The sequence below is a fragment of the Leuresthes tenuis genome, unplaced genomic scaffold, assembly GCF_036924035.1.
Source record: "Leuresthes tenuis unplaced genomic scaffold, fLeuTen1.0.hap1 SCAF_12, whole genome shotgun sequence".
NCBI lineage: Eukaryota > Metazoa > Chordata > Actinopteri > Atheriniformes > Atherinopsidae > Leuresthes > Leuresthes tenuis.
This window is the reverse complement of record NW_027325366.1, coordinates 32,923,543-32,944,542: the sequence shown is the minus strand read 5'-3', so window position 1 is coordinate 32,944,542 and position 21,000 is coordinate 32,923,543. Positions and strand designations below refer to the sequence as shown.

At 43.5% G+C, this 21,000-nt stretch overlaps 1 protein-coding gene across 1 annotated transcript; it reads right to left on the bottom strand.

Moving 5' to 3' along the window:
- Positions 1–255: 255 nt before the first annotated feature.
- LOC140319273 (trace amine-associated receptor 13c-like) lies at positions 256–19,599 on the bottom strand. The gene is made up of 7 exons (XM_072396862.1): positions 19,422–19,599; positions 11,771–11,849; positions 11,015–11,128; positions 10,782–10,894; positions 10,366–10,451; positions 1,187–1,386; positions 256–1,066 (listed from the first exon to the last, which is right to left on the bottom strand). The coding sequence occupies exons 1-7, from the start codon at positions 19,597–19,599 to the stop codon at positions 256–258; spliced, it is 1,581 nt and encodes a 526-aa protein (XP_072252963.1).
- Positions 19,600–21,000: the final 1,401 nt, after the last annotated feature.

Here is a 21,000-nt window from a genome sequence, read left to right as displayed (position 1 = left end):
GTGAGAAAACATCCTCTTACCTACATTTAATTATCATCAGCATAGTTTAAGAAACATGTTAAATTGAACACAACAGCCCTCAGAACAGGCGTCCTCCTTTAATGCCAATTATGTATTTCACAGGTTTAACAAAAGTAAACCCACACACTTGAACTTGATGTAACTGATGATGTGTTTGTGGAAACAGAGGAACTCAAAGTATCTTCACATCTAAATACTATTATCTGTGCTGAGCTCAAGTATCACGAAGTGTCTTTACATCATGTTGATGTCACAGGAGTCAGGCTTCAGTATCTGAAGTGTAACAATGAGCTGAATGGCTTTCCTGAACCAGGGGTAAAAAAAGGCATAGATTATGGGGTTGAGACAGGAATTAAAGAGGAACAAACATATTACAAAAGCAGCAGATGAAGCATTGAGAGTGCTATCTTGGCCTGAGAGAGTAACACAATAAAATGGGCACATACACAGCAGAAACACAACCACAACAACACCGAGAGTCCTGGCTGCTTTCAGCTCAGATTTCTTAGCAGTTACTGAATGTTTGAGATTGGTGGCGGTGATATGAGAGCGCATGGCCCGAGCCTGAGACACAGCCACCACAAATACTCTGAGATACAGAACTATAATTACACCAATGGGAACAATGAAGGAAAAAGTCAGATCTGCATATCCTGCAATGTAGTTAACAACAATGATACATTCTCCAACGCAGGAGTTATACCTGCCTGGTTGTTTCAGGTTATCCATAAGAATCAGACTCTGAAATATTAATGAACAGATCCAACACACACAGACACAGATCTTCATCCGTTTCTGTGTGATTTTGGAGGTGTAATGCATAGGGTAACAAATAGCCACATAGCGATCAATAGATATGATCATCATGGTTCCTATGGATGCAGAGAGGATTATATATGCTAAATACTGATATAGAGTACACATGAGGTCACCGAGGAACCAGCAGCCGTCTATGACCATAATCTGAAAGAACAACAAGAGGCCGACAGAGAAGTCTGACACAGCCAGAGAGAGGAGGAGGAGGTTGGTGGGGGTGCGGAGCTTCCTGTGGAGGAACAACAGAAACATTTCAACTCTTCTTGTCCCTTATATCAGTTATCACTCATAAGAAAGCAGATACAGCACAGAGTTAAACGTGAAAACATTAAAAATAATGTGTTTCTACCTGAAGTGTGAGATGGAGATGATGACAAGCAGGTTGAGAACAGCAGTCAGCACAGAGATGGAGGACAGTGTAATATAAGTCAGCATGACCTCAAAGTGAGGACGCTGTATCCTCCTGCAGGAGGTGTTGAGCTGTGGAAAGCAGAGTTCAGTTTCCTCCTTCATCACAGGATGGAGAAGCTGCTGAACTCTGACAGCTCTCTGAGAGAATGTTTTTGTAACTCAGTGAATTTATCTCCACCCACCTCTCCGTCCTCCACTGAGACTCGTAAACTGATCTTTCTGTGCTCATGTTTCTCTAACTCAGATTTCAATGTCCTGCATTCACAGTTTCTTCCATAATTTATTTTTAGTCTATGTTTTGCTTCTGTTGTCATGTGACTTTGCTTTAGTTCCCTAATTTTTCTCAATTAATCTTGGTTTCGACTACTCCCACATACCTGGCCCTAGTTTTTAAATTAACATACCTGCAGTATTTAGCCCCATCTGAATAAACGCTCCCTGACTTCCTTTTTGCATGCCAGTCTTTGTTTTTGTGTCTGTTGCGCGTTTAGTTTCCACATGAAATTTAAGTGTGTTCCTGTCATATTTTGCTCATGACTTCGGGAGGGTCGGGAGTGATGCTGTAGTGTCGCGAGATTGTGTGAGACTATCGGCAGATTCAAACAAGGCGCGCCTCAAATAGAGCAAACAATATAGTAAGATTATAATTACGCCAATAACTACTGTTTAAATAAATATATTATCGGGTGAAACAAAAACAAAACACTGGAGTACAGTGAAGAAAGCCTGGAGAGCCTCACGGATTTCATCGACGAGTGTTTTGACAGGATCGTCATGGGGAAAACTAACCAAACCCCATCTGCTAGCAGCAAGGCTTCAACCTCAAAGAGAAGTCGTAATGAAGAGTCACCCGGAGCGACGTCTCCAGCTGGTAATGATTCGACGGACATTTTAACATCGATCGATAACAAATTATCCAGCTTCGACGCCCGTATGTTTCTGTTAGAAATTCTACACAGAGAGTTCCAGGCATTACGGGAGTCGTTGGAGTTCAGCAACAGGTGCAGACGCTGGCTGCAGAAAACGCAGCCCTCAGAGGATCGGTGAAATCACTCACCGAAGGAATGAGCCGTATCTCTGATGAGAACAAGAGGATGAAAGAATCAATTATTGATCTCCAGGCTCGTAGTATGAGGGACAATCTGGTGTTTTCTGGAATCCCGGAGCAGGCAGACAAGGATCCTGAACTCGCAGTGAAAAACTTCATCCAAAATCAACTGAAACTTCCAGTAGATGTAGTGAAAAACATTACTTTTCACCGAGTCCACCGCCTGGGAGGGAAGAGACCTGATGCCCGCCGACCGAGACCGATTGTGGCCAAGTTCGAGCATTTCCAACAGAAGGTCCAGGTGAGGGGCCGCGGCAGGGAGCTGAGAGGAACGGACTTCAGCGTCAACGACCAGTTTCCCAAAGAAATCCTGGAAAGACGCAGGGTTCTGTTCCCCATCCGGAGAAAGTTCATGGAAGGAGGCTCCCGAGCTGTCATTGCGGTGGATAAGTTATTCATCAACGGGCAGCTGTACCGCGACCAGGAAACCACTCCTTGGCTCTTCTAAACTCCAGGTGATCTGTATTCGTTAACTTGTATGAATCATTTCACTGTAGATGACATAAGTAAGATGAAATAATCTATCCAATTCACAGTTATCTATCAAGGCAAAATATATAGCTCACTGCCAGTCTCACCAGCATAGGATATATGCAGTTCATATTTGTTTATTTGGGTATGTTTTTTTGTTTTAGTTTTTTCTATCTCACACTTCCACTCTTTTGCACTGTTTTTCTATTCTGTCTTTCTTCCCCAACCCGCTGCATTTTCACCTTAATAAATAATGTTAACAAGCACGGCGCACATAGAGTTTTGAGCAGAGCACATAATCAAGTTCCACACAGCATCGACAGCCCAAGTACATATTGTAGCAAGCTCATACTGACAACTGAAACACCACCTATGGCATGTTCATGGAAGCATATATGCACACACACGCACGGGATGCTTTTAGCAAGCATCCAGCACTCACTGCGTTAGTCTGAGCATGTCCACGCTGAGGTTTATCTCATGGAATGTGCATGGAGCTGGGTCCAGGGAGAAGAGATTAAAAATCTCCAATAAATTGAAGGATTTACAGGCGGACATTGTTTTATTACAGGAGATTCATTTATCAGAGACTGCAGCTGATGTTCTCACCACAGCACAGTTTCCTCATGTGTACTCAGCCTGTTACAACTCCAGACAAAGAGGTGTAGCCATTCTGATAAATAGAAGAGTAAATTTCACCGTAAACAACAGTTATAGATCCAGAAGGTAGATTTCTAATAGTTAATTTATCTATTCAAAATATGAATTTATGCATTGCAAATATATATGGTCCAAATGTGGATGACCCCTCATTTTTTCACTCCTTTTTCATTTCACTCTCTGATCACTCAGATAACACACTCATCATAGGAGGGGACTTTAACATGGTATTAGACTCAGGAGTAGACAGACTCAGTACTTCAGGAAGTCAGCGGAACTGGCAGTCCACGAATATTGTTAAACAGTATATGAAAGATTTTGGTCTTTGTGATGCTTGGCGCTCCCATCACCCCACTCTCAGAGAATACACCTTCTTCTTACCGGTACACCACTCATATTCAAGAATAGATTATTTCTTAGTTAGCAGTTCCTTGATGAAGGATATTTCAGACACAAAAATCCACCCCATCACTATCAGTGATCACGCTCCAGTTTCTATCACACTGAAGAATAACAGAGTTACACCACCAGCTAGGAATTGGAGATTTAATACATCATTACTAAAAGACCCTGATTTTATTAATTATTTCAAAAGGCAATGGTCTGTATATTTAGAAAATAATGACCTGCCAGGAATGACAGCTTGTACTCTCTGGGAAGCCAGAAAAGCAGTTATGAGAGGCAAAATAATCTCTTTTTCATCAAATAAGAAAAAGAGGGAAAGTTCAAGGATATCAGATTTAGAACTCAGGATTAAATCATTAGAAATTGTCTACAGTACCTCCAAAGAGGAACACATAGTGAATGAACTAAGAAAAGCTAAACTTGAATTAAACAAAATTATTGATAAACAAACACAGTTTCTGATACAAAGACTTCGCTTGGAGAACTTTGAGCACGGGAATAAATCTGGAAGGTTCCTAGCTAACCAACTAAAGAGAAACAAAGAGAAAACAACTATCACTTCTGTTAAAGACTCAAAAGGAAATGTCACCCATGACCCCGATGTAATCAACAATGCTTTTAGGAACTTCTATAAAACCTTATATTCATCACAAAATGATCCATCAGACAGTAACATAGATCAGTTTCTTAGTAATATCAACCTTCCAAAATTACAAACCGAACAGGCAATGGCTCTGGATTCACCTCTTTCAATAGGAGAACTCCATGAAGCCCTTCAACATATGCCTAGTAACAAAGCCCCGGGACCAGATGGTTTTCCAGCAGAGTTCTACAAAGAATTTTGGACTGTTTTGGCACCTGCATTTCACAAAATGGTATTACAAGTTAAGCAGAATGGCAGATTATCCCCACACATGAACTCTGCTAACATTATCTTGCTACAGAAACCAGGAAAAGACCCCATACTTCCATCCAGCTACCGCCCAATATCTCTAATAAATGCAGACCTCAAAATAATTTGTAAAGCCCTTGCCAAAAGAATGGAAAAAATAACTCCACTTATAATACATCCTGACCAGACAGGTTTTATAAAGGGTAGACACTCATCCACTAACACTCGCAGGCTAATTAATCTCATAGACTATTCTACCATCAACAACCTGGAAACCACAATAGTCTCTCTAGATGCAGAAAAAGCATTTGATCGAGTGAACTGGAAATTTTTATTCGCAGCATTAAACAAATTTGGATTTGGGTCACACTTCATCAACTGGATAAGGATATTATATAGCTCCCCAAATGCAAGTGTCAGGACAAATGATCAAACCTCTCCAAGCTTCAGTCTGCAGAGAGGTACAAGACAGGGTTGCCCACTTTCTCCCTCACTTTTTGCTATTTTCATCGAACCTTTAGCAGCTGCTATCAGACAAGATAGAAATATTAAAGGCATCCAACCCCAAAATATTGAGCATAAAATAAGTCTTTATGCTGATGATGTTTTACTTTTCCTTCAGAACTCTCAAACGTCTCTCACTCACACGATCACACTCATAAATAAATTCTCAGCACTTTCTGACTACTCTATCAATTGGTCTAAGACCACAGTTCTGCCCATTAACTGTAGAGTCCAGAATATACCTGCGATCACTTTACAGTCAGGAAATATTAGATATTTAGGCATAAACGTTTCCTCCAGGCTCTCAGAGCTAACAAAGCTAAATTATGTGCAATTATTAAAGACAGTAGAGGACGATCTCTCTCGTTGGAAGTCCTTCCCTATATCACTTATGGGGAGAGTTACAACTATTAAAATGATGATACTACCAAAAGTTAATTATTTGTTCTCAATGATCCCAATAAAACCATCTGCTACTTGGTTTAAGTCACTAGATTCATGCATCTCCAAATTTCTGTGGAAAAACAAACCACCACGTATAAAGACTGTGGTGGATTAGATTGCCCTAATTTTCAGCACTATTCCTTAGCCAATAGGTTACAGTATATATCAAAATGGTTTAAACCTAGCCCAATAGATGAACCATGGATAAATATAGAACAAGCATTGTGTGATAATCTGGAAATCTCTGACCTTTCACTTATTAGTCAAAACGTAAAAAATCACAAATGTTTCAAAAGCATTAACATCAGCACCTCTCTGACAGCCTGGTGGGAATTTCTTAAAATAACAAAGTCTTCACTTGTCCCATGTAAGCTTACACCCATCTGAAACAATCCTGACATACTGCAAAACAAAAAAATGCTAAAACTTTACTCTGTGGAAGATCAAAGGAATTAAACATCTGGAACATATAATCCAAAATGGAAATTTTATTTCATTTGATGAGCTCATATCACAACATCAGATAGGCAGCAATAGATTCCTAGAATATCAACAACTTAAGTCTATAATAACAAAGAAATATATCCTCCACCAACCAGACTTACAACTCCCAACTAGGGTAGCAGAATTTCTAAGCATCTGCACCCCAAAACTACTATCAAAAATATATAAATTATTGTCTAAAATAGATGACACAATGTCTCTTCCATCCTCAAAATGGGAGGCAGATTTATCCATCAGTTCTAGTCCTTCTGGCCACAAATATGTTTGAACACCTTCAGAATGACTCGGAATCCTAATTTACAGCTCATACAATACAAAATCCTTCATAGAACACACTATACAGGACAAAGAATGTTCAGGATGGGTCTAACACACTCAAACATTTGCTCACATTGCACAGATAACACACCTGATGATTATGCACACGCTTTGTGGTTTTGTGCGCCTGTCCAGAAGTTCTGGCTTGAGGTCTGTGAGGACCTTTCAACATGGCTAAAGTGTAGCATCCCTGCATGCCCCACACTGTGCATACTGGGTGACTCAGACAACATCAACATGGAAATTAACTCAGCACACATGGTTCTCACAGTGTTATGTATCGCAAAGAAAACTATTCTCTTGAACTGGAAAGCGAAGAACAATCTGTGTATTAACCAGTTTAGAAATTTTCTTTTAGATTATATTAGCATGGAAACAATGTCTGCCTCCTCAAAACATCAATTGGCTGAATTTCATTCTCTCTGGTCCCCTCTGATTAGCTTTATCACATAGTGGTGGTGGTGGGTTGCTGTCCCGTCGCTCTGGGCGGTTGGGTGTGTGCTGGGGGGGACTGTGTGTCGGGCTTGGAGGGCAGTTTTGGGGGCTTGCGGGTGGGGCTGTCTTGCGGTGTGGGGCGGGGTCCCTTAGGGGCCTTGGGGTGGTGGCTGCTGGCTCTATGCCGGGTGGCCGGGCTGCTCTGGCGTGGGTGGTGGTGCTGGGCCTGGGCCCTGGTGGCTGGGCGCTGCCTTGCGCCCGGGGGGGGGGCCCTGCCTGTGCCTGGAGGGGCTGGGTTGCCCTGGACGCGCCACATCTGGGTGGGTTGTAGCAGGTCCTGGTGCCGGGCTTGTTGCTCTGGGACCTCCAAGGTGTCCGCAGATGGTTGTTTTTTTTCAGGGTGTTGGGGCGTGCGGTGGGTGGGGGCGGTGCTTTTCCCCTGTTGGGGGGGGGCCTGGGTGATGGTGGGTCTCAGGCCCGGGCTGCTGCAACTGGTGTGACCGGGTGGTTTGTTTGTTTGTTTTTTGTTGTCGCTTGTTTGTTTTTTGTAGAGGTCCTCTGGGGCGGGGTTGGGTTGAGTGGGGTGGGGCGGGATGGGTACCTTCTGGGGGTACAGTAGCTCCCGGAATATGGTCGCTGCAGGCCCCGAGCCTGGTGGACATCAGGCCCTCCTGCCCTGTGTTGGCTCCCAGGTAGCGGGGGTGCCTATTGCAGCCAGTCCCTGGCTGCCCTCCCCGGGGGAGAGTAGCTCCCCCGGTGTATATCCCCATACCCCTCTCCCTTCTGGCTCTTGTACACAGCACACACTCACACATGAAGGGTTTTGGGGGCGTGTGTGTGTTCGGTGGGGTGTAGTGGATGGGGCCACGTAGGTGGTCCCCTTTCGTTGCACTCTGCAGTTCCCCGCCCCTGTTTTAATTACATCTTAGACATTACTACTTATCAAACACACTCACACACACACATTAGGTCTTGGGGGGTGGTTACACTGAGTGGCATCTGGTGGGCGGGGCTCTTTGGGTATGTAGGCTGCCCAGAGGGCCGCGCTCCTAGTTCTACAAGTTTGGCTGCCCCTCAATTTTAATCGCTCACTATTAGAAAATATTGAAGAGCCAGAAGGGTGAGGGGAGGTGTCTTCTTCCCACACCCCTGCTTCCTGGTTGCTGCTCGGAGCGGGAGGGGCCAAGAGGATTAATTAATTGTTCTGCTGGTTCGGGGTCTGTGGTGGCTGCGGGCCCCCTGGTGTGCCCGCTGCACTACACCCCAGCAGAGTCGAGGGAGGGAGGACGTGTGGATGTATGGGACATGAAAGTGTGTGTGGTAATGATTGGGCCTGGATCTGGGACTTGCTGTCGCCTGGCCTGCCTGTGCTTCTCCCGATGGGGGGGCGGCGTTGCCTCTCCCCGCTGCTCGCGACTTCACCCACCTGTGGGCACGTCTTAACTCCCAGGGCACTTGGCCAGGGGCGCTGGGGAGGGCGCTGACCCACTGTGTGGCTGTCTGGGGCGCTTGGCCCTCCTGGGTTTTTGGTGAGGCCTAGGGCACCTAGGACCCGGGTCTAGTGCATGGCCCATGTCTGGGCGGTTGGGGCTTGGCGGGGTCGGTGGGCTGTTGCCCCTGGCTCCTGGAGGGCCTCTGCCCTATGCTTATGGGGGCTCTTTCTGGGGGCTTCCTCTGCAGTCTTCTGGGTGGATGCCTGGTTGTCCCTGCGGTAGGCTTCCTGGGTTCTGTGCTCCGTGGGGGCTGCTGGTGGCCTGGGTCTTGTGGCCCTCTCTGCCTGCTTCTGATTGCTGGGGGCGGCTGTGAATTGTGGCTCTGTACGCTTATACACTCATAACTAAGCACGGTTATCATGTAGGTCCTGTGAATGTTCTCACACACACACACATTCATTAGCCCAGTAGCATGGTCGCTAAGCAGTTGATGTATTATCATGTCATCTCAGGTCATCTATATCCACAGCTGTGTTGTATGTGATTGCCGCTTCTTGTGCTTGTTTTTGTTTGTTTTTTTCTCTGCTTGTCTGCTTTCAGGTGCTCCTGGAGGCGCTAAGGCTGGATTCCCCTCAGAGGCCATGGATTGTCGTCTGTTTTGTTTTTACAGGTGTAGCAGCTGGTTGTCTGGTTTTTGTTTCTATTTTTGTTCTGTTTCCTCTTCTTTCCTTGTCCCCCGGTCCGGTTCAGTTCTATTACTATTACTGGATGTAAACACTCACCCAGACACGAATGTTATTAGGTGATCTGTTAATGCTCCATCTTTTAGAAAAAAAAAAACAGTAAAATGTATATTAAACCAGTTGAATTCCCAATAAAACTCTCCTCATTCACATCATTTTCTGTTTGATTAACAGAAACTGGGACTGAAAATCAGCCCTTAAAGACTACTGTCAGCTCACTTTTCCAGACTGTCGTTCTGCTCTAATAAAATCCTGATTTTAAAACCAAAGCCTCATCTAACATAATCACCGTTCAAGTGACTTATAGACAACCTCTGTGCAGTGAATTCAGCTGTACTTACAGGGACCAGGATCTCCCACAGAAGAGGCAAGAAGCAGCAGAATATCTCCAACCTTTTCTCACACGTTCCACAACGCTGTCGTGTCTGAAAAGCTTAAGTTAATAAGCTGATTCCTGTACATGTAAACATTTCATGTGAGGCCTTTGAAAAGATGACCAGGGAAGATACAAACTGAACTGACACAGAGAGATGTAACTTTAAAAAGATTTATACATGTTTGCATGTAATTTTAGTCCTAATTTAAGAATTGTTACACCTTAGTGATTACAGGCATTAATCTGGTGTCACAGTAATAATACTGCAGTGTTGATATGCTCCTCTGAAAGTGAGAAAACATCCTCTTACCTACATTTAAATATGATCGAAATGGTTGAAGAAACATGTTAAATTGAACACAATAGCCCTCAGAACAGGCGTCCTCCTTTAATGCCAATTATGTATTTCACAGGTTTAACAAAAGTAAACCCACACACTTGAACTTGATGTAACTGATGGTGTGTTTGTGGAAACAGAGGAATTCAAAGTATCTTCACATCTAAATACTTTTATCTGTGCTGAGCTCAAGTATCATGAAGTGTCTTTACATCATGTTGATGTCGCAGGAGTCAGGCTTCAGTATCTGAAGTGTAACGATGAGCTGAATGGCATTCCTGAACCAGGGGTAAAAAAAGGCATAGATTATGGGATTGAGGCAGGAGTTAAAGGCGTACAAACATGCTACAAAAGCAAGAGATGAATTGAGTGAGCTATCTTGGCCTGAGAGAGCAACACAATAATATGGGCACAAACACAGTAGAAACACAACCACAACAACACCGAGAGTCCTGGCTGCTTTCAGCTCAGATTTCTTAGCAGTTACTGAATGTTTGAGATTGGTGGCGGTGATATGAGAGCGCATGGCCCGAGCCTGAGACACAGCCACCACAAATACTCTGAGATACAGAACTATAATTACACCAATGGGAACAATGAAGGAAAAAGTCAGATCTGTATATCCTGCAATGCCGTTCATAACAAAGACGCATTCTCCAACGCAGGAGTTATACCTGCCTGGTTGTTTCAGGTTATCCATCAGAATCAGACTATGAAATGTTAATGAACAGATCCAACACACACAGACACAGATCTTCATTCGTTTCTGTGTGATTTTGGAGGTATAATGCATAGGGTAACAAATAGCCACATAGCGATCAATAGATATGATCACCATGTTTCCTGTGGATGCAGAAGTGATGACATATGCTAAATATTGATAAAAAATACACATGAGGTCACCGAGGAACCAGCAGCCGTCTATGACCACAATATCAAAGAACAACAAGATGCTGACAAAGAAGTCTGACACAGCCAGAGAGAGGAGGAGGAGGTTGGTGGGAGTGTGGAGCTTCCTGTGGAGGAACAACAGAAACATTTCAACTCTTCTTGTCCCTTATATCAGTTATCATTCATAAGAAAGCAGATACAGCACAGAGTTAAACACGAAAACATTAAAAATAGTGTGTTTCTACCTGAAGTGTGAGATGGAGATGATGACGAGCAGGTTGAGAACAGCAGACAGCACAGAGATACAGGACAGCAGAACGTAAATCAACATGGTCTCAAAGTGAGGAAGCTGTATCCTCCTGCAGGAGGTGTTGAGCTGTGGAAAGCAGAGTTCAGTTTCCTCCATCATCACAGGATGGAGAAGCTGCTGAACTCTGACTGCTCTCTGACTGAAACACTTTTATATGCTTCCTTTCCTCCTTCTTTCTCACCTTTTCACTACGGCTTTGGTCCCTATAGAAACTGGTGTTCTGTAACTTCTATGATTGTTGTCAAGTGTGATTAAAGGTTGTGGATTGTTGTTTTTCATGTGTCCCAAACTTTGACTTTTTCCTCACCTTAACACACTACTTTTTGGTTGCAGTTGTTTGCATAAATATACCCAAACTAAAAAAAACTTTATGAGACTGTCTACCTCACTTAAACATTTCTTTATACTTCTTTACACTCAAAACATATGTGACCTCTAGTGGTCATGAGAGTGGTGACCAATAGAGGTTGCATATTTATAGTGTTCCACAAGGTTCTGGACTGGGATGAATTCTTATCTCTGAGTACATGTTACCTTTAGGGAACATCATGAGCAACTGGGCATAGTGAGGGTTGGTGCTCCCATGGAAAGAATAGCAGTCAAGATGATGAAACCACTGGATGAAACTGAAAGACATGACCAATACATTCTTCTGTTACAGGATTATCTTAGCAAGTGGTTGGAAGCTTACCCACTGCCCAACAAAAAGGCCTCAACAGTAGCAGACAAGACTGTCTCAGGGTGGCTGTGCTGGTACGGGGCACCACACACTGCACACAGTGACCAGGGCACCAATTTCAAGTCTGCTGTGAGCTTTTGGGGATTGAAAAGATAAAAAGCACATCTTTCCACCCACAATTAGATAGACACGTGAACTGCTTTAACACCACATTGCCAAAAGATTCTGGTCACTATGGCAGAGCGCTGCCAGTAGGACTGAGATCTAAAAATCCTATTTGCAGTCATGGTGTATTGTACAACAAGACATGGCTCCAGTGGCATCACACCTAATATGATGCTGTTTGGGTGGGAAATAATTTAACCAGTTGACCTGGTTGCAGATCCCCCCACCAAACAATGATGACTCTCCACTGTACATCCTGCGACTTTGCCAGAGACTACAGCTTTCCCACCAGTAGACCAGAGAGGTTAAAGGGAAATCAGTGCAGTGTGTAAAGAGACAATAAAACAAGAACATCCACCAAGTTTAGTATCAAGTTGGTGCTGCAGTGTGGCACTTGACCGGATGTGGACATCCCTGGATTAGATGAAAGAGGAACTCACTTTTATTATGACAATCCTCAATGTCAAGTCGTCATGACCAGTGAAAGCTTATTCAAAAAGAAATGCATTTGTTTTTACAGTATACATGACATTTTGACCAGCTGGTGGCCAAACAGAGTTAAGATACATGGTTGACTGTAACAAATGCCTTAGCAGTCTGTCCAGGTGTTGAGAAGATATTTCTTCAGCCTGCTGATGGTTCAAGAGGTAAAAATCACATGAAGTGGGATGAAGTGACGTGGGATCATCTTGACAAGAGCCTATTGTTTGTATAAAGTTTCAAGGTACCACCCACTGTTGATGTCTATTCACTCTAGACCAAAGTTGTTGATCAAAAAGTAGATATTTCTAAACGTATAGAGCCAATCTTCAAACATGGCTACAATAGTGTGCCAAGAAGACAGAGGAGGCCACTATGGAGACAAATGGGTTCAGCGATGGAAGTAGGACTTCATTAAGCTCTGAGCAGAAGAGCTGTAAAGCATGAATCCCTGCGGGTGCCAGGCTGGAGGCCTGCAAAGCAAGGGAAATGTGGCACATTCTGGGACTTGGTCTAGAGGCAGGTAAAGCCGGGACTCCTAAGGATTCAAAAACTTAAAGTTGGTGAGATCGACTTTAGAGCCCAGGGCAGGAAGCAAAACAGACCGAGAACCAGAAACACAAACAGTTAACCACAGCTTTGTGTCAGCTGAGAGGTCCTCGGCAGTGGTAGCAAGCTAAAAAGTAGGTAGAAGTTTGGCAGAGGTCTTTGATGAGGCACGTGCTGGATAAGGTGAGCCAAATCTCACGAGAAAATGTTCAATAGTTACGGATATACCTATAATCTATAACTATAACTCTACATCTGCATAATACCCAGTATTGTCTCAATTCATGTTTAAGGATTGTGGAATGTGTCTTTAGACTGTTGTTAAGGGGCAGCATCTATATGACATGTTGGGAGCCCCTAACCACGAATAGCAAAATGTGTTGCCAATAACCATGGATATTTTTCAACCCTAATTAGGTATTTTTAAGCTCTTGCCTTTTAAAATGCATTTTATCAGTTAAAAGTGCCCCACTTTTACTTGCTTTACTTTTGGGGCTAGGGTCCGAGGCCTGGAACACTCAGCCACACTTAAGCACTCATCCTCAGACACACACTTCCGTCCAAGCCCCTCCGCGGGCACACTGTCCCATCAGAGCCCCCGGTACTTCATGGTCCTTTGGAAAAAGTCCAGGCCTCCTGACCTGGCAACCTCTACTCGCAGATAAGCAGTCCACCTTGGGCACACACTCCGTTTGGCACCCGCTGGAGCTCCGGTTCCCATCCAATGCCTCACCCTACCTCGAGGAGCCAGGCCCAAATTTGGGACACTATTTCAGTCAGGGAAATATTCCAAAGCACACCCATTGTTGCCCTTTGCTCATAGCCAAGGAGAAAGTACTTAGAAAACCCTTGGTTTGTTGCTATATGTCTTGCATATATGCTGCACATCACATTTGGTGTCGAGCCCCCAACATTTAACATTTCCAAGCCCCCTGGGTTTTAATGGTACTTTACAAAAGAACCAGGCTCAAGGCCCCTGACCTGGCAACCTCTACAAGCAGATAAGCACTCCTCCTCGGGCACACACTACAGTCACCAGCCGCTGGAGCTCTGGTTCCCATCTGGTCTATAATTGGACCATCAATTCGGCACACTTTTTGTGTGCCAAAGTAGACCATTTATTTACATGCTGAATTTTCGAACCCTTTTTAACTGATAAAAAGTCTGGCATATTTACTTTCTTCACTTTGGGGCTCTTATCGATTAAGGGAGCCCCATAGTTACTTCATTTTGGAACACTTCTTAATGATGAAAAGTGTGCCATATTTACTTGCTTCACTTTGGGGAACTTTTATCAGTTAAAAGTGCCCCATTATTATTTGCTTCACTTTGGGGGCTAGGGTCCCAGGCCTGGAAAACTCAGCCATACTTAGGCATTCCGCCTCAGGCACATACTTCTGTCCAAGCCCCCTGGTACTTTGTAAAAAAAAAAAGGCTCAAGGCCCCCTGACCTGGCAACCTCACCCGCAATTGAGCACCCCTCCTCAGGCACACAGTCCCTTCCGAGCGCCCTGTTACTTTATAAAAGAACCAGGCTCCAGGCTCCCCCAGCCGGAACCAGAGCCAGGCTCCCCATGTGCCCGAAGATGACTGAAAAGTACCCCAAAGTGGAAGGAGAGGGGCCGCTGTGATTTTCTGTCAAAGTGCCCCAAAATGACCGAAAAGTTCCCCAAAGTTGGGGAGGAGTGGTATATGTGACTTTCAGCCAAAGTGTCCCAACATGACTGAAAAGTACCTCAAAATGGAAGGAGAGTGGGCCCTGTGATTTTCTGTCAAAGTGCCCCAAAATGACCAAAAAGTGCCCCAAAATGACCAAAAAGTGCCCCAAAATGACCAAAAAGTGGCCCAAAATGAATGAGGGGTTTTCGGGTGGAGGGTTATATAGAGGGTGCCAGAGGTGGAGGTAGGAGAAGACACACTAGCAGATTCAGCAGACAAACTCACCTAAATGGTGAAATCAGCAAAAACCAGACCATACAGGCCAACTTACCTAAAATGGACTCCTGGTTTCAAAAGGCTCACATGGGCCACACCTTCCACGTAAATATATCCTGGATTTCTTCCTTGCTTGTTCCACGAGTCTGTTTGCGCTTAGTGCTCCCCCTGCTGGGCTCCCAACTACTATTTCTTCTTATATTCCAAATCCACTGACTGGACTGTTGTTAAGGGGCAGCATCTATATGACATGTTGGGAGCCCCTAACCATGAATAGCAAAATGTGTTGCCAATAACCATGGATATTTTTAAACCCTAATTAGGTATTTTTAAGCTCTCGCCTTTTAAAATGCATTTTATCAGTTAAAAGTGCCCCACTTTTACTTGCTTTACTTTTGGGGCTAGGGTCCGAGGCCTGGAACACTCAGCCACACTTAAGCCCTCATCCTCAGGCACACACTTCCGTCCTGGTACTTTGTAAAACAACCAGGCTCCAGGTCCCCTGACCTGGCAACCTCTACAAGCAGATAAGCACTCCTCCTCGGGCACACACTACCATCACCAGCCGCTGTAGCTCTGGTTCCCATCTGGTCTATAATTGGACCATCAGCCAAAATGAGTCCGATTTGGCACACTTTAGAGTAGACCATTTGTTTACATGCTGCATTTTCGAACCCTTTTTAACTGATAAAAAGTGTGGCATATTTACTTTCTTCACTTTGGGGCTCTTATCGGTTAAGGGAGCCCCATAGTTACTTAATTTTGGAACACTTTTTAATGATGAAAAGTGTGCCATATTTACTTGCTTCACTTTGGGGAACTTTTATCAGTTAAAAGTGCCCCATTCTTATTTGCTTCACTTTGGGGGCTAGGGTGCCAGGCCTGGAAAACTCAGCCATACTTAGGCATTCCGCCTCAGGCACACACTTCTGTCCAAGCCCCCTGGTACTTTGTAAAACAACCAGGCTCAAGGCCCCCTGACCTGGCAACCTCACCCGCAATTGAGCACTCCTCCTTGGGCACACAATACCGTCACCAGCCGCTGGAGCTCTGGTTCCCATCTGGTCTATAATTGGACCATCAGCTATAATGACTCCAATTCGGCACACTTTTTCAATGACAAAAGTGTGCCAAAGTAGACCATTTATTTACATGCTGAATTTTCTAACCCTTTTTAACTGATAAAAAGTCTGGCATATTTACTTTCTTCACTTTGGGGCTCTTATCGATTAAGGGAGCCCCATAGTTACTTCATTTTGGAACACTTCTTAATGATGAAAAGTGTGCCATATTTACTTGCTTCACTTTGGGGAACTTTTATCAGTTAAAAGTGCCCCATTCTTATTTGCTTCACTTTGGGGGCTAGGGTCCCAGGCCTGGAAAACTCATCCATACTTAGGCATTCCGCCTCAGGCACACACTTCCGTCCAAGCCCCCTGGTACTTTATAAAAGAACCAGGCTCCAGGCCCCCCCAGCCGGACCCAGAGCCAGGCTCCCAATGTGCCCCAAGATGACTGAAAAGTACCCAAAAGTGGAAGGAGAGTGGCCGCTGTGATTTTCTGTCAAAGTGCCCCAAAATGACCGAGAAGTGGCCCAAAATGAATGGGGGGGTTGTCGGGTGGAGGGTTATATAGAGGGTGCCAGAGGTGGAGGTAGATTCAGCAGACAAACTCACCTAAACGGGGAAATCAGCAAAAACCAGACCTTACAGGCCAACTTACCTAAAATGGACTCCTGGTTTCAAAAGGCTCACATGGGCCACACCTTCCACTTAAATATATCCTCGATTTCTTCCTTGCTTTTTCCACGAGTCTGTTTGCCCTAAGTGCTCCCCCTGCTGGGCCCCCAGCTACTATTGCTTCTTATATTCCAAATCCACTGACTGGACTTTACTGTGTCATCTGACAGTTCCTTCATTATTTTCCTCACACTCTGTCCATTTACACCCAACTCCCACAACAATGAGACAACAGACTTTGCAAAAAATCCTCTACATCCTACTCCCACTGTCATATCCTAACTTTCCATCCTCGCTGCTCTTCTTGCGCTCCCAACTCCACATACCTAAGCTTTTTCCTTTCATATGCTTCTGCTATTAATTCCTCCCAAGGAACAGTCAGCTCTATGAAATAGACTCTCATTCTACTCTTTGACCACAAGACTATATCAGGCCTTAGATTCGTAGAGGCTATTTCCTGGGGAACAACAAGCTTTCCTCCTAAAGCTACCTGCATTGCCTCCTTATTATCTTATCAACTTTCTCCCCCTCTTGAACAAACTGAATTGTCACTCTCTTCACCTTAAACTCTCCTAAATTCACATGCCTTCGTTTATCTTCAATATATGCAGCTAAGATTCTTAATACTTGTTTATGTTGCCACGTATATCGGCCTTGTCACAGACTAACCTTACAACCTGACAAAATATTCTTTAGAGTTGCAGTACTTGAGCATAACGATCATAACGGGTCTCCATTCACCCAGAGTTTTAGGTTCTGGGGAGTTGGAAATACATCACATGTTGCTCCTATCGAAAATCTAATACTCCTTTCCTCCATATTCCATAGCTCTTTCCAACTATGCTTTTTATTCTCTACACCTTCCAAATCCAAACACTGTCCCTGCTTAGCCTGAGCCACTGCCTTTGTACCCCTTAACATTTCCTCCTCTCTACGAACCTACAACGAACAACTAGCTTTCTCTTTTCCCTGGGACCTGCTCTACTCCACACCAGTTTGCCTGAGCCAAACCTCAGGCCTCTCTGGCCTATTTGAACATTACCACAATCTCTGTATGTCTAGGATTGCTTGTGCCTCCTGAGCTGCTATTCTTGGATTCTATTTCCTTCCCTTGGTTGGGTTTTGAACCACCTTACTAACTACCACATATTTACTCCCAGCTAACAGGAGCTCTGTCCTAACTTTAGCACATTTAAACTCCTTTACTAGACTGGATACTGGAAGCTGGAGTATGCCTTTCCCATACAGTGCCACAGTACTTAAGTATCTAGGAACACCTAGCAACTTCCTAATGCAAAAGCTAACTAATCTTTCCATTTTTTCTGCAACAAATAATGGAATCTCATACACTGACAGTGGCCACATCAACCAAGGAAACAATACACTGCAGACACCACAGCTTCAACTTTCCTAGAAGCCCTGATTTATCTATTCTATCCAGTCACTCAGCAACATCTTTCCGAAACTGCACTGCCTGCTCTCCATCATTTAAGTCGGCCTGGTACCACATAACTAAACTCTTTACTGTGTTTTCTCTAATTATTGGAATTTTTTCTTAATCTATTACAAACGTTCTATAACTTAATTTCCCTCTACTTATTGAGATACTTCTAGACTTCGTTGGTTTGATTTTCATACCAGTTCACTTCACATTTTTATTAAGTCTGTCAAGTATTCTCTTCATAAATAGCACTGTTGTAGTCACCAACATCATATCATCCATGTAGACCCATTGTAAATGCTCATGGTGAAATCATACACCCTGCCATAATGCCTATTTCTAGCCTCTGCCAACCTATTGTGAAACCTGCTGTACTTAGGCACAGTCTAATATCCTGAAAATATGCTCTTACTAACTTAACAACTATTAAAACACTCTAAAATAATCAAATGGTTTCCAAATAAGGCTATGTGGCACTGAGCCAAATGCATTTGCTAAATCCAGAAATATAACATGCAAGTCTTTTTTCTGAATCTTGGTTGTCTGAATCTGATGCCAAATCATGCTAGTGTGCTCTAAACACCCTGCGAAACCTGTTTTTCCTGCCTTATGCACAGTAGTATCTATTAAGCTATTCCTTTCTAAATAAATAGCTAATATCAGTGCAACTACGCTGAAGAAAATCTTCCCCTCTACATTTAGGAGAGAGACCACCCAGAACTGACTCAGGTCCGAGGACTCTTTCTCCTTTGGGATAGGAACACCTGCTCTACACCATGCTCTAGAAATAAACTGTTTCTCCTAAACTATTCTTAATTGCCTCCACATAAACTTTAGGCTATCAGGTGCACTTTTATAAACCCGGTAGGTGACTCCATTTGGCCTTGGGCCGACGAAGCCTTTTCACACCTGACTACCTCCTCAATCTCTTTACACCTAGGTGGTCTAACATCCATCTTATGGGCTATCGCTCCTAATGGTGGCATGTCCGGTGTAAGGCCTACAACTCCACACTGCTCAAGATCTGAATATATATTTCTTAGATACTCTTCCACCTCTGACTTTGTTGCTTTAAGCTGCCCTCCCTTTTCCTGGTTAAACAACCCTTTAACAAACTTGAATGGATCCCTGTAAAACGCAATCCTAACATATTCTTTCTTCGTTCTCTTTTTCCTAAGATATTCAGCTCTGATAGGAAATTTTGTTTACAGCTCATGTTTATTGGGATGCTTGTGATTAAATGTGATACACTGGGAAAACAGAGGAGAAATTGTTCAGCGAAAGGGATCATAGAGTTCATGGATGGGCATGTGTTGGTGAGGTTGGTTGGCAATAGCCCTGTCAAGGATTTTACTGAGGAAGGGAAGGTTGGAGATTGGCTGGTAGTTATTTAGTTCCTCTGGGTCCAAACCAGGTTTTTTGAGAATTGGAGTGACTGAGGCAGTTTTGAAGCTGATTGGGGAGGAGTTCAGCATGTCTACCATGATGGAGGAAACGGTGGGTAGAGCTGCTTTGACCAATGCTGTGGGCATGAGGTCCAATGATCAGGTGGACATCTTTTCCTTGGCAAGTAGTTTAGCGATCTGGATAGTGTCCATAGGGGGGAAGGCGGCAAGGTGGGGTGCAATGGGGGGTATGGCAGGAGCAGCAACACATGGGGCCTGGGCTTTGTGTCATGCAGATGAAGGAGGTGCTAGAAGCTACTGGTGAATAGAATCCACTTTGGCCTGAAAGAATTTCACAAACTTGGAGCTATTCTTGGCTCCTGGATGATGAGGGGAGTTGAGCGGGCGGAGTAGCCAATTGATGGTGGAGAACAGTTTCTTTGTTTTGGTGCTGTTGGTCTTTGCTTAGGGTGGAGTGGTACTCAGACCTGTTCTGGGAAAGAGCCACACTGTAAGACCTTACATGGGCCATATAAGCCTCCATGTAAACATTGAACAGTGAGGCCCGTTCTATTGGATAGTCTCTCCAGCTGTTGACCATTAACCTTCTTGGTGTTTAGTTATTATTGTGTTTGTCCAACAAAAACTGGACTTTTAAAGAACTGAAAGTATTTTATTTGCACTCTTCGCTTTTAATTTAATTCATTAATGGACATTAATGGAACATTTTGCCTACTTGTGATTTTAAGTAGCTGTAAAGCACTTTCAATTGCCTTGTCTACAAATTGTGCTCTACAAATGAACTTGCCTTGCCTAAAATATATCTCATAATGTTAGAATAAGCAAAGTAACATTACACTGCAGAGAAACTAATCATTATCATTAATACTGACTGAAACTAGACTTTGAAAATACATGTACACATGTCAGTCTGAATGAAATTGGATGAAATCGAGCTTCTCAAAACCGGACCAACACTTGCAAATAATCCTCTTGGGGTTTGAATTCCTCCTGGATGTAAACACTCTGTGCTCTGTTTATGTTTCAAAGTTCCATCTTTTAGTAAAAACAGGAAATTGTATATTATTCCAATTATTAATAATTATTAATTAATGATATTATTATTATTATTGAAGCTACTTTCCAGCTTCATGAACCACATGTCAAAGTCTCCAATGCCTCCATCTGTGTATGAAAGAGAAAAAACCCTGCATAGCTGTTCTGTACTCAATCAACCATTACATTTGGAAGGTTATTATGTTTATGTTTCTATTCATGCATTTGCATTATTTACCCTTTTATCCAAAGCAACTTAAAGGTAGTACCTTTCATGTAGGGAATTTGAACCCATGTCTCCCAGGTGAAAGTTGGCAATCATTTTATCACAATTACACAGTTGTATTACTTATATGTATTATATGTAATTGTATCAATTATAGAAGTGCTCAAGTCATAAATTTCATGTGAGGCCTTTGAAAAGATTACCAGCAAAGATACAAACTAGACTGACACAGAAAGGTGGAACTTGAAAAAGATTTATAGATTTTT